Source organism: Plutella xylostella, chromosome 7 (assembly GCF_932276165.1).
Source record: "Plutella xylostella chromosome 7, ilPluXylo3.1, whole genome shotgun sequence".
NCBI lineage: Eukaryota > Metazoa > Arthropoda > Insecta > Lepidoptera > Plutellidae > Plutella > Plutella xylostella.
The window spans coordinates 4,315,919-4,331,041 of NC_063987.1; the positions used below are offsets into that span (position 1 = coordinate 4,315,919).

The 15,123-nt window shown below is 37.6% G+C and overlaps 1 protein-coding gene across 1 annotated transcript; it reads right to left on the reverse strand.

The window, feature by feature from the left end:
* Positions 1-14: 14 nt before the first annotated feature.
* On the reverse strand, positions 15-12,832 carry LOC105383390 (facilitated trehalose transporter Tret1). Its single transcript, XM_048622014.1, has 9 exons — positions 12,403-12,832; positions 8,812-8,947; positions 6,246-6,474; positions 2,943-3,105; positions 2,353-2,579; positions 1,960-2,131; positions 1,436-1,573; positions 915-1,063; positions 15-472 (listed from the first exon to the last, which is right to left on the reverse strand). The coding sequence occupies exons 1-9, from the start codon at positions 12,466-12,468 to the stop codon at positions 196-198; spliced, it is 1,557 nt and encodes a 518-aa protein (XP_048477971.1). The 5' UTR covers positions 12,469-12,832; the 3' UTR covers positions 15-195.
* Positions 12,833-15,123: the final 2,291 nt, after the last annotated feature.

The following is a 15,123-nucleotide window of genomic DNA, read 5'->3' on the forward strand; positions in this document are numbered from 1 at the left end:
ATAATACAAATATAAATAATTTATGGATTTGTATTAACCAATTCATAAAAATAACTGAGTAAGTACTTAAATAATAATAAAATGAACCACCGGGGTGTATTACGTTTAAAAGTCTCAATCAGCAACTTATAAAATACAAGTCTAACTAATTAATAGATTACAAATAATAAATTTATATTCAATAAAGTAAATGAATTATCTCTTGAAGCGCTTAAAGTAGTTGATGACGGGGTCATCAGCGAAAGTCCTGAATTCCCCGTTGTAGTAGTTTTCGATCTCCTGCAGAGTCTTGCCCTCGGTCTCTGGTAAGAAGAAGTAGAGGTAGACGGTGCCGACGAAGGCGAAGGCGGCGTAGACGGCGAAGGCCCCCCACAGCTGCACCGTGGTCTCCAGGTTGATGAGTGTCTTGGCTGCGATGAACGTGATGACGTAGTTGCCAGCCGCGGCCAGACCCTGGGCTGATGCTCGGCTCCTGGAAATTAAAGAATATTTGTTGTATTCAATTCAGTAGACAGTGTTATTTATTGTGGAATTAAGGCATTACTTAGTTTAATTTAAAATTACAGTGATTTTTAACCATAAGTTTTAACTGTTAAAATTAAATTTAAAATACGACAAATGAGATTTACGAACCAATCATAAAGTCAAATAATCAAAGAATTTAACGCATGGAAGTAATAAGCAAATACCTACTACAAACGTTAGCAGTAGTAGTAGTACTTATTACTTCCATGCTTCCATGATTTAACGATATGACTGTGTTAAATTTAAAATGTCTAGTTTAGAATAGCAACCAATGTCACATCTAATTATATCAAAATGCAAGTACAAAACAACGCCATCAGATACCAAAAATCTTCTTTTTGTGCCACTATTACAGCAGCCGCCTAAAACAAAAAAGAAACATAATTTACCTGAAAGGAAACACTTCTCCGAACAGCACCCAGGGTATGGCGAGCGCCGTGAACACCGTCATCATGTAGAAAAGGAACAGAGGCACGTAGCTCTTCTCCTTAGGAAAGGTGGACACGTCGTACGAGAACACTGTGTCGTCCAGGTTCACCTGCAGAAAGAAACCATTACTGTAGTGTTTTTATTACACCCTTTCATCACAGCACATTATTCAAAACTCACAACTCTTGCGAGGAAATGGATAGTTGAAGCGTCTGTCGCAGTGTGTTGAAATTTATATCGAACAACCAGGGGGCTCAAGTCAAGACACACACGCCAAGACAAAATGAAAAATGTCGTGACAAATGCCGTGACAAAAGTTTTGCGTTGCGTTCACATCGTGCGGCTTTGAGAGAGTGCGATGGAAAGCTTTTGCTATGTCTTGATGTGTGCGTCTTACACCTACTGCTAGGCCTCTAAATAAGAGTGCATCGTACAGAATATATATATTAATATAGCATAACATGACAATAAAATAACATACCTTAGCGTAGATGCTGAGTGCGAGTGTAAACACAGCTGTTCCCAGCATGGCGCCGATGCAGAGCTTCCTCTTGCCGAGGAACTTGATGGTGCCCGCCACCACCACGCACACCACCACCGTGATCACTCCCACCATCAGCTGCGGAGAGAAGATTATGTACTGTATTATACATTACTGGAGCTTAAAATATTCAGTCATGGTAAGGATCATTTCAGAAGTGGGATAATTCGTTAGAGAGTTTAGGTTACCGAACTACATGTACATAATGTAGCTTGTAAAAGCTACAAGCTGAAAAATTCGGTCAACGATCATGTCTGAGTAAAGATTAAACAGTAAATGTAATATTGGTGAAAGACCAAAGAAAGCCAAGGGCACAGTATGGTGGCTTTCCTTAAGAGAGGCATAGTTCCAGCGTTCGAAGATTTAAAACCTCAATGCGCAACACAATATCCTATCTCTAATGATGATGATGATAGATTTACTGTCATAATTCGATATTAATGAAGTTTAAATTGAGTCCTTACTGCCACATTCTTCCCTCCAGTGGCCATTCCGAAAGCATCACACACATTGACCAGGTTGGGTCTGATCGGCGCCAGACCACTCATGACCAGGAACGCAAAGTAACTCATAATGAAGCTGAAGGGCCTCAGGGTTTCCTTACTCAGCATCAAGTAACGGAATTTGAGGATCGCCCTGCAAACAAAATTATAGACTTTTAGGACCACTTCCAGTAATGCAGAGTTTCAGGAAGGAACTTTAAGCTTATGACGGCATTAAATCTATTGCTTCCTTGCTTTGACCGTATACGGGCAGAAAGAGACAGACATAGATTTAATGCCGACATTAGCTTAATGTTCCTTTCTGCAACTCGGTATTAGTTACCAATATCAATTTAACTAGGAAAGCAGCCTTACTTCTTTACAAAGTTCATCTTCATGTGTTCACACTCATTCAACTCGGACTCTTTACTATCAGTCTTGTAGCAGATGATGCACTGCTTCAAAGTCTTGGCATATTCCACGAGGGCGTCGTACTCCTCTCGAACGTTCTCCTGAGTGGTCCATCCGCGCAGGAAGCACAGCGACTTGAGGGCATCTTTCTCGCGGTTCCTCACTAGTAGCCAGACAGGCGTCTCTGGAACCTATGAAAACATTGGTCATTGTTACATATAATCCAAAATATTGATTAAGAAAAAGAGCGATTTTTCTGTTTACTTGATGAAGAGGGTTCCAGTTTTCTTGACATGAACTTTACTATCAAGAGGATTTTATAGAGGAGAAAAAAAATATACAGTGTACCTACACTCTAAGATGAAGCTATATGTATGTATGTATTTTTTATATTTACCTAAATTCAAATCTACAATATAGGTAACATGTTTGGATCAGGAAAGCAGATTACAGACTGTTCTGGTTCTCTTTAAAAGGGTCTATGTCTATGATGTTAGCTATAGACTGCTGCTGTTGGCTGTTGAGGTGACGTCCGTAATATAACTCCCACTAACCAAGTTAAACACGACCCACGCCATGGACAGCACGGGAGCGACGAGGCAGACCAGCGCCGCCTGCCGCCACGGCACCACGACCCCGAGGAAGTACATCACCAGGATGCCCACCGACGTGAACACCTGAGTCGTCGTGCAGAGAGCTCCGCGGATTGACGACTCACTGGAACGGAATAGGGACCATGTAGCGAAGCGGGACTGTACACTTGGTTAATAACGCTGATTAAATAAATTATTGGAATTTAATGAATTAATAGATGAAAACAATATGCACACACGTCGGTAGGCGGGTAGAGAGACAGACGGTTGATAAACTACAAAATGAGAATGAGTCTGGTGTGAAATAGCTTACTTTTATCTCAACACACATTTAAGGAGCGTGAAATCGCTATTTTGAGTTAAGGCCTATACAAAATTCTGCTTATATTTTGCACTATGGGGAATTCAATACTATATTCAATTTATAAATACCAGTAGTATACGAGTACTATTTTAGTGTCTATTTTATTTTATGTAAGTAGTAGTATTATATTTATAATGATTTGTGAAACATGATAACTCATTTAGCCAATATTAATGACTTGTTTTAAAATACATTGAACTTAGTGCAACGAAACAAGTTCCAAAAATTACCTTGGCCTAGTATGAGAAGGCTAAAGTAACATCAAAATATCGTTGACATTGATAAACTTTTGATGTACTTAAACTTCCTCTTAGAATGTATCACAGGATCTTATAAACAAACATTGTCCTTACTTAGATAGGTAAGTATTCATAATTTAATATTTTGAAGCACAATCAAGGTAGGGTTAGTACATAACGGATACAAACAAGGTGAAAAGGTAGTGAGGAAAAGCTTTTGTAAGAAAATTGTGAATACGATTGCTAAAAAAAACGCTTAATACTTTGCTTAGTACCTAAGTTGTTTAATTTTTCCCAGTTGCTTAGGGTTTCGGGTTGATCGATGATCGGCCAGCTGATGATAAAAGTCATGGCCACCGTTTTAATACCACAAATACTTAGGTCTATGACCACAAAATATAACTTTACCTACAGAAATGTGAGTGAGAAGAGGGAGGTCTATGACTAACAGTGGATGACGATACTGTTGATACAACAGCAGCAACACAATGAATGTTCTTATAAACAAAGAAATCTAAGCTAATCTGAAAATTGTCTATTGACTAAATAAACTAATTATTCATAGTTTAAATAGTATTGTCTCCTAGATGAATAATGATGTGATTCACATCACAAAATGGTTTGATTGTCTTGCTATGTTATGAGTTATTATGATTAATGATGTAGGTAATTACATGTACTTACTCATTTAAGAATATATTATTTCAAAAGTCTTATTGTAAAATTACAATTTCAAAAAGCTTAAAAAAATCGGTCTACGACTACGATCTACGTTGAGGAAGTTCATGGATAAATTTTTAACTTTGAATAGGGTACTTGGTAGAAGGTACTTTAGTTTACAAATATGCATTTGCAAATACCTAAGTTTACTTAGTGTGAGAGATTTTGCACTCATTGTATGTAAAGGTGTTAAAACACATACTGCTGTGATCCTTCATACATGTTAGGTATGACATAGTATTCAACATACATTTAGGTAAATATTTATTCTTAATCGTAGGTGTATCACCCACATATACAGAATACGATTACAGCAACAAAGTTTAAGCAGCAATGACATCCTTATTATATTGTCAACCTTATAAAGGATAAAATTAGCGAGTCGAGAAAGTTCGTTCGTTTTTAACCGATTCCATGTTTTTGTTTGAGTAAAATGTCCTCCATTATAAACCTGTTATTAAGTTGTATCCACTAGCGTATGTGACTGGCTAAATGCCTGTGACCACTTTTTATAGCCTAATTCTAAACCGAATGTTGCAGCCTGGAGACATTTTTATTTATTCGAGCCGACTATTTTAATATGTTTTTAATAAATAAAATTAAGAACGACAATTAAGGAAACGAAATGAACAACTAATATATATAGTAATTTAGCATTGCCTCAACTATAGGACATGGTTTCGTTTAAATCAGGGTTAGGATGTGTTAACGGTTTACATTTACATAAAATATACAATAAAAGTTATGCACAATCAAATACAATTTGAACAATTCTTCCACCAGGCTTATTTAACACAGCGTCCATAAACTCGTGTATTGCACGTTCCACCAATCACTGCTCCGTATTTATCGTGAATTGCGATAAAGTGACGCGTGAAAGGTACACTCGCAAGCAATGAAAAAGTTCCAGTGACTATAGCACCAAATCTACTCCTAAACTCTTAAACGGACAAGACTAGCTTAACAACTCTTTTGACAATATTGAAGTACTTACTTACATTTAACAGCGCATCAGATTATTACCAATTAAAATCATAACTATTGTGTTCTAATATTAAATTATGTGTTTAAAAAAAATGGAGTTGGCAAATTGTTGGTGGGATTTCTTTATTGCAGTAATTCAGAATAATACACTTTACATAAGTAACATACCCTACGGAAATTCTGCTTTTTTTTTAGATCACTACAAATTTTATATACCATCCATGTGATTGGTCCTACTCGTACTCAACGTTTCGTTAACGAGTTGTGCACTGGATAACATTCAAGTGGGGCGAGGCGATCGTTGCTAATAAAAAGTATGAATGTCAAACATGCCTCTAGAACATCCTCCGTTTTTTCGTCAGTAAAAATACGCTAGCCATCGCATTTTAAGCAGAACGAAACTTTTCAGCTCCGATAGTTTTATCGTTTTTTAACCGTCTGGTATTTTATTAATTGGAAAAAAAGGAATTCTTTTGTAAATATCTTGAATGATGAACCTATAAATAATTTATGGGTATTTCAATGTTTGGAGTAAAATGTAAGTACCTACTTAGATAGATTGCATTGTGCACCAACATGAACCTTATTAATTTGCAATATCTAAACCACCTACCACCTCAATACCATATCCTTATTGCGACAAAGCTGTCAAATTAATACGATACAAGTCACGATGAATATCATTTGAGTGGCCATCGCATTGCTATTAGAGACTGCGGAATCACGCACGGAAAGAGCCTCCTCGTTTGATGTCCTCCTCGTGTGATAAGTATCTGTTCCTTGTTGTATACTCTCATGACGCAAATACGACTTGCCAATCCTTTCACCACTGCACTGTGACAAACGTGCAATATAGCTCTCGTGTTTGACACCGTCACGGTAAGAAGTAGATTTTATTCCTTTAGAACCTTTATTCAAACTGTATATATCCATTTGCTTGTAATCTTTAGAACTAACCTGATCTCCCCAACGTAAGCGTTAATCGGGGACTCCATAATCCCAGTGCCGAGACCAAGGAGGCCATTAGCCAGGAACAATGCTGGCACATTCCAGGCATAGTACATGAGGATCCAAGCCACCAGGTGAGGGATGTTCACGATGAAGGTCGCCTTCTTCCGGCCGAAGTAGTCGACGAGCGGGCCGGAGAATAGGGCGCCAAGCGGCTGCGTCAGGAATGCCAGACTGCCTGGAATTTGAAGATGGAAGAAGTTAGAGAATAGGGCGACTTGATTATGGGATTAAACTATGTGGATGGGGAGTTTGGGTTTAGTTGAATAATTAATGTCGGTAAGCTAATGGCGTGCATGAAAGGAGCCTCCGCGAGTGACGTATCAACTGCTCTTTATACATAAATAAGTAAGTATGTCTATCCCACCCTGGGCAGTTCCTAGGCGATAATTTGACAAATCCTAGTGTAGCTGTTGTGTCACCGGCACGATAAGAAGAAGAAGAAGACGGTAAGCTAAGTTATATGACTAGTTAACTACTTCTAGATGTGATCCTTCAACAAAATCTAAATGTTTCTTACGGCCTCAGCACAAACAAAAATCAGCGATGAAAGTTGAAACACATAAAATTGAATCAACAACAACATCAACATTGGATTATTTCGCAAGCCTGCTATTAACATGTTGTATTGAATACGGTCAGTCACATGTCATGAATGGGTCTCGAACCCGCGGCCTTGCTGACTCGCCGTTGTTACCCAATCATACAACCGCTTCGCCATTTGCTTACTAAACTGCTTTACTGGTTATCAAATAGCATGCTTCATCCTGTTTTCTCTCTTAAAACCATTTTATTTCGTCGAACCTATGACGATTATTATTATTGATTAGTTTCTTATTGTAGAATGATTAAATTCATGTGTGTGTATGTTACTTATAATAATAGTAAACGTAATAATACTACGTTATCTTCCGTCTATAGGTTGTCGGTTTTATGCTAAACGAACAATCAGTTAGGAAGATAATTATTCATTATTTTACTACATTATGCCGTAATTTCGTGTACTCACCTAAATACTTATGATTTGAGTTTTCGAAACCTAAAGTAATCCCATAACCATTTTAAATGTTTGCAAATACCTGCTGAAAGTCTGTCTAGCCGTCTGGCAATCGTAAAAATGTAGATATAACCCAGTAACATGATTTCTTTATTGTCATTTTACAACAATACTTAACTCCAACTAACACGGCTAATCCTCCGATTATCTTTGCATTGTAAGTTTACAAGGTGTTAAATTAACAACTCGTGTTGCGATTTCTTCATAGATGAAGATACAGAATATAGTGGGATTAGAAGTAGTTACTCCGTGCAAATATTAGCATGTCATACAGGTAATGAACTCGTCTGATTCACTCAGTGGACGAATGTTAAACGTGTGTTGAGTCAGACGAAATAGATAACAGGGAATTGCATCGTTATGATATGAACCTAGGTACCTATTGCTTTGAAGCCAGGTAGGTAGGTACACTATGTGCTTCTATTCAGAATATTATTGTCTAGGATGTAATATTTCATGTAAGACAAATTCAGTATTTAGTTTTCGCCACTATGAAGGCCATTCGTTCGCCGTTCCCTATGAATAGACCAACACATAATTATTAGCACTAACTGAATCCAACAAGAATTGTATGTTCTTTAGTAAACGTTATGGATATTAGCTGTTTCGCATTACTATTACTATACTAATAACATGAGTTTTACTGTAGATTTTAAACAAAATTTACAGTAACTAAGCATCGGTTACCTGTATAAAGCCTGAACGCTTTGTCTGCTTTAAAACCCCAGTGCCTATTGGTGTTTGAATACTCATAGTGTTCAGCCGTACCGTACCACCACCAACACATGAGCAATAAACAATCCATCAAACGTCAAACATCTGTCAGATCCTGATTAAGATCCGTTAAATGATGATGTTCGGTAGTGATAACCCCACGATACTTGACAGAAGATGCATATGCGGGATTGCACAAATATTGTCATCAGACAAGTAATGGATCTACGATGTTCACCGAACCACGATGCCTGGTCCTCATTGAGCGACAGGCCCTCCTTGGCGTTCAGCAGGTCATGTGCAGCATTGCACCATTATTGTCATCAGGAAAGTAATGAATCTAGCATTGCACCATTACTGGCTGATGACAAGCAATGAATCTTCGATGCTCACCGTCCTCAATGAGCGACAGCCCCTCCTTGGCGTTGATTAGCTGATGACAAGCAATGCATCTCCGATGCTCACCGAACCACGAAGCCTGGTGTTCATTGAGCGAGAGTCCCAATTGATCAGCCGATGATAAGTAATTCACCTATGATGCTCACCGAACCACGAGACCTGGTCCTCATTGAGCTACAGTCCCTCCTTGGTGTTGATTAACTGCATGATGACAAGTCATGATTCTTGATGCTCACCGATCCACGAGGCCTGGTCCTCATTGAGCGAGAGTCTCTCCTTGGCGTGGAGCGGGTCTGTCATGCACCACTATTGTCATTAGAAAAGTAATGAATCGCTGATGCTTACCGAACCACGAGGCCTGGTCCTCATTGAGCGACAGCCCCTCCTTGGCGTTGAGCAGGTCGGGCAGCGCGATGGTGGAGAAGCTCACCGCCATGCCGAGGTCCAGCAGCAGCATGTTGCACGACATGCAGGCTATCACCTGGAAGAGGACACTTTCAGTAAAAAAATATAAACGTAAGTGTTCTTTGCCCAGCAGTGGCAATGACACTAAACAGGCTCATAAAAAAGTAAAACTAACTACCTAATTTATTGAGCGGAGATGATTGGTTGTGACGGGACGCCCTAGGCGAAGATATGTCGACTGAATAGGCAACACACTCAAGAACATCATACTTACTCAAGAATATGGCTTATAAGGAGTTTCCGAAACCGACGAGCGTATATATGAATGTAGAGGAAGCGGAAGAAGTATGTCAGGATCGTGGCACGTGTTTCATAGCCTCTCTAAGTACCCCTCTGGGAGGCTGGCGTGAGAATACGAGTATGTATGTGTTTTAGTAAAACTATATGGAAAATATATTCTGTTCATACACAAAAAAGTTATAAATAACTGTGGCCTGTGGCGAATAGCTTGTTTGACACGGTACATGACAGATGCATCGTATTTGAGAGCGCTAACTGTTTTACGTGTGTCTAGTTACTGTAGTAAGACCTCTTGCGTTTTATATGAGAATATTATGCATACCTTGGCTTTAACGGATGAATGGCTATAAGGATGGGATTGCTTAAAAAGTGTTATCGTATTTTTGTGGTTTAGTGGTTCCATTCTATTATATTCTATTCTCTGTGGGGTATAGTACCTGCACCTAGCGCTCTCGAATGGAACCGCTGTGCATATCCCCAAGGTCTAAACTGCCTTCCTAAGCTTGGACCATTTCCCCACCACGCTGGTCCACTGCGGGTTGGTGGGTTAACATATATAGATGTGCTAGATCTAGATATGCAGGTTTCCTCACGATGTTTTCCTTCACCGTAAGAGCGATGGTATACATTGTACTTAAGTTAAAATAACTCATTGGCACATGTCAGCGCCGGGATTCGAACCCGCATCTTTACCCGACTTAGCTACCACCGCTTTTAGTGGTTATTTTATTATATTATCTGAGGGGTGTAAGTTCCTGCACCTGGCTCTCTCGAATGGAACCTTTGTGAACGGCCAAAAAGCGCAAAGGTTTTGGCGCGGCTGTGGCAGAAGTGTTCTTAATTTTACTTTTCATATTTCATATATGGCATCCAAATCGGGATTATTTCATTTAGGGGCACAGCGTCTCTCCTGAATATTTCTGCATATTTCCGGACATAACCTAACCAAGTCTTTATCTAAGGCTATGAAAATTATGTCTTCGACACTACATTTGTCAGTTCAGTCAGATAAACGTTTAAATTGATTTATAAACGGTGTCATTTATACGGTTGAAAGTTGCCGTAGGTATACGTGGGAAGACTGGTCCACTGTTATCTTTTAATGGCTACATTTTGAAACTACGGAAAGAACCCAGAGATAAAGAAACCGATAGTAATAAAACAAAACCTGTTCAGAAGTTTAGGGTTTGTGTTGACTTGACAGTAAAGGGCCGGCCAGCATTAATTGATTAATTACTTACTTAGAAAGAGTCCATATAAAGTATGGTTTCTAGCGGGAACATTAACAAGTCGGTCAGTTACGTTTCGGTGACCACGGGGTTTAATCGGTTAATTTGACAGACTGACAGACAGATACAGATTTCAAATTTAGATGTGGTTCTATTTGTGTCGGTATCTGTTTTAAGTGGAAATGCGGTTTGTGGTTATGACCAAGCTCCAATCATGTAGTCATTTATGCTTTCTTTAATTTTTTGATAGATTTTACTGCTAGCTTAGCTTTGCATTAAAAAAAGTTTATCCCGTGGGAATTCCGTGTTGAAAAGATGCCTCTGTGTTAATCCGGGATGTTAACTTAGTTGTGATCAAAACTTACTTCATGCTAAAATATAATTAAAAGATTCTTCGAAGAATTGCGGCTTTTTACGTATACGTATGTTCAGGTATTATTCAATTTGACATACCGTGGTTAAATTATGAGATAAGCATGTTTACAGTTTGCACGAATTGCCCATAATACCTAATACTTACCTATTTTACAAAATAATCTGAATAGTATCCAGGACCACTTAGCATTTCCATAGCAAAAGTAAAGTGGCGGAATACATGATAGTGATACTGATAATACCTCTAAATTTTAACAGTTCCACTTCATTAGTTACTGAAAACCCCTATTTCAATACTTAAAAAAAAAGCTTGTTTCAGGAAGAGCTGTTGTAGGCTACGATAGTAAAAATCTTAGTAATATATTTATACACAATATCTTACATGATTAAAAAAATTAAAAACCGACTTCAAAAAACCACTAAAACGTAAGAAATAATTTAAGGTTTAGACCAATCCTAGGTCACAGTATAAATATACCTAAGCAGGTACTGTTCTTTTTTGATGTTGGTGCAGTGACAAAGTAGTTAATCTGAAGAAATATGGCACCAACTTCAAAAAAGAACAGTACCTGCTTAGGTATATTTATACTGTGACCTAGGATTGGTCTAAACCTTAAATTATTTCTTACGTTTTAGTGGTTTTTTGAAGTCGGTTTTTAATTTTTTTAAAATTATTATTTTATTTTGTTATTTTTAGTTTATTTGCAATAATTATCAATCAAAAGTAAGATGCAAATGATACCAATATGTCCTACTCGTTAATACGAATCATTCGAGCCCAAACACGAGGTAGTTGCTATATACCGTTGAGGAGTTCCCTTGACTGCCTTCCGTTTCCATCATCAGATCAGCTCAAGGTCACCATCATATCTTTTTGTTATAATAACAATATTTACGTTATAAATTTCATAAGAATCGGTTGATAAGTGCCCAAAATGGAAATTTATACCCCTGTTTTTACCCCTTTACCCACCCTTGGGGGTGGAATAAAATTCTGAAAAAAAAATGGGACCACCCCTGAGCTCAACCCAATACATCAAAAAAAGAATTTTCAAAATCGGTCCATAAATGGCTGAGTAATCGATGAACATACATAAAAAAAAAAAAAAAACATACATACAGACGAATTGAGAACCTCCTCCTTTTTCGAAGTCGGTTAAAAAGGACTATATGCTGAATCAGACAACTGTAATTTCAAAATCATCCTCGTAAATGCCATTTTCCGCTATGTTTACAAAGTAGGTAACCTACCTAAGTATAATTTGGTACAATGACATGACTTAAGGCCCATTCACACATATCAGTAATGCTACACTTCAAAGTTGTGCAGGCACTGAAGGTTCACTGATATTTGTGTGAATGATCCTTAACGCGCTGAGGCATATCATACGATTCCCTGCCAGGGCACCATAGAGTATATTCTTACCAGGGCATACTCGCCAACCAAGGTTTTGGTTAGGGTTCATACACAGTGAATGCAGTAATACATCTCTGCCTACCCCATAAGGGATAACCCCATAAGACACGACTATTAATATATATGATTTTATTAAATTTTATAAGTTGTACACATTAAATTGCAATGTAGGTAGGTAGTCACATAAAAGTAAAAGTAAAATGAGTTTACCTGTGAGGCAATAGACCTAAATTTGCTGACTGGTATGTCTTGAATGATATGGAGTTTATGCACCATTTTCACTAATTTATATCACACACTCTCAGTTTACAATACAGTTACAATTTTTCGGTCAATATCCCACTTTAAAAACAACAAAACAATATTTAATTTGTCATATTATAATTATTTCGCGTTATGCCGTTTAAAATTAAATCTTCACGGTTCAGATAAAATTAATGAACTGTGCATTATTTGAAGGTAGACGGGATTTTTTTATTCGGGTTAAAAAGTTATAAATAATAATAATATTTAAAAAACGCGAGTAGCCTTATTGCCGGGCCGGCGGGCAGAACACTGGCGCGCTACGAAACTCAAACGGAGAAATAAGGACACCAAACTTCAACCAATGTTTGCTCCAATGATGCCACCAATGTTGTTTTGGGTTTTCACTTTCGGTTACTACTACAACGTTGTTACTGCTTATTTAGATGGGCACTAAATAAGTATTCATGGGGAATTTTGAGCGTGACATATAGATGTACTTTTATGATTTAACTAGTCGATAATTATTTATGTTTGTCACATTAGTTGCATTGCAGCCAATTTTATCTGTTGCACGGTTTTTACATTAAGTAGGCACTAACTTAATACAACATAGAATTGTGGTAGACAGTCTTTAAATTGCCCTGTTTTAGGCACGATTCAATCTAGGATTTTAGGGTAAACATTATAGTTAATAACTTACCACGTCAGCATGGGCAACTAACGCATCCCTAAATTAATACAGAAAGCAGATGCAGGTTACAAATTATAACACAAAATATAGGGAATCCCAAATTATAGGGACTCGACAAAATTTGCCAATTTTATGAAACACAGCAGTGTATCTAATTATCTCGAAAGGAAAAAATACACGCATCTCGCTCGGTCCACCTGTGTCATTGCTACGTGATTCGTAACCACATGCAGACACATACAATGCACAACAAACTTATGATATCCCTCTTTTTCGGACCTCACTTGAGGTGATTGACCTAGCTGAATATAAACTGGTGGTAAAGACAGCGCACAGGTACACAAAAACTGGTTGAATTTATATAAGTGTTGGGAGTGGACCTGTCAATCAGACGGACACATAAAAGAAAGTTAAGAGCGTTTTATAGTTAATTTTCGGTATTAATAAGCACTCGGCTATGCGCTAATTTGTGTCCGTATTTGACACATGACGCTATTACTATCTTTCCAAGACATTTAGGTTTTTTTTCTGCTTTAAGAAAGTCTTAAATTAAAATGTAAATCTCGAAAATGCTAATTTATTAACACTTACAGAATAGTTAGTTTTCACATGATTATTTTGTTTTAACATAAGTAGTTAGGTATATACAGGGTGTTGCGAAAAGATGATATAACATGCTGCACGTGCACATGTCATTTATATTTCGGCTTCTCTTTTTACAACACTCTGTATTTCGGTATAAACTGACTTAAAAAAGAGTGCCGAGGGGCGACCAATAAGGACACAAACTGAAGATGGTCAATGAACCTTTACGACTGTCACTGCTAAGAAGTCCCTAATAACCACCCCGGTTTTTTCCACTATTTATAGTCACACACCAAAACAATGGACCTTAAACCCGTTTTACAAGTTAACCCAAAGATAGCAATGTCAATTAAAGAACAGCTATTTATCTTGATGTCGTACTAAAGAATCGGTGTCGGCTTTTTTAACGTCTTCTACACTCACGGGCAATGAAAAGGTTCCACTGAGAAAAGCACCAAATTACTCCTAAACGGAAAAGGCTAGCTTAATGACGCCTTCTGCAACATTGAAGTGCGTTTAATAAAACATCAGAATATTATCAACTAAAACGGTAATATTTTATTCAAAATTTAAATTAAATTAAATGAATCTTCTATCTCTAATATTATAAAATTCGAAAATTCTAATAAATATTCTATCTTACCATAGCCAAAATAAAAAAATTGGGGTTGTTTGGTGTCAGCATTTTGTGAGTGGAACTTTTTCATTGCCCGTGAGTGTATGTAAATCCACAAATGTTGGCAAAATGGAACTTTACCCATGAAACATTTCAAGTAGCTATATGGGTTTAAGTGCAATATAAGGGTTTAAGTGCAAGTTCAGCGTTTTATTCTACTATATTAAGTTCCATTATATCTGCTGTGGGTTGCAAGTATTCTACTCGTACATACAGGTTTGTCATCTGATATCCTTGTGCTCTGTTTCTCATTTGAGTAAATCTACATTCAGATTACATAGAGATTCAGGCTTAGCTGAACTTAAATCATGTTAATGACACTTCACCCAATGACAGCGCTGCATATCACAGTAGTCTGCTCTGTTTAAGTTGACGTTATAAGTGTAAAACTGATAGTAAAGAGTAAAGTTAGGTCCGTTCGCTCGTCCGAGAAGGACGAGCCTGGTCCCTATATCCTCGTAACACAAATACTATATAGATGAAGGGCCTAGAGAAAGTGACACATTCATACCAGTAAAGTCACTTTGAATAGCATTTAAATTGCAGATGTGTCACATTCGAAGATTGTGTTACATTACGCTTCGTCCATAAAAAGGAACACTGATAATTAGTTTCACACCTGAAGAACGGCAGCTCGAAAATGGAATGCTAAGCTGTGATTGGCTGAATTGTAGTTTAGCAAGACTTAAGTATATATATATGCATTTATTCAAGTGTTTGGCCTGAGTCGTCA

What these genes read in the sequence shown, in the direction of transcription:
- LOC105383390 (XM_048622014.1), bottom strand. Translation starts at nt 12,468, where the DNA reads ATGGTGCATAAACTCCATATCATTCAAGACATACCAGTCAGCAAATTT. An exon ending in AAGATGAACTTTGTAAAGAA is followed by an intron (nt 2,132 to 2,352) that starts GTAAGGCTGCTT and finishes TTTTGTTTGCAG; the next exon opens with GGCGATCCTCAAATTCCGTT. An exon ending in CACTCAGCATCTACGCTAAG is followed by an intron (nt 1,064 to 1,435) that starts GTATGTTATTTT and finishes TTCTTTCTGCAG; the next exon opens with GTGAACCTGGACGACACAGT.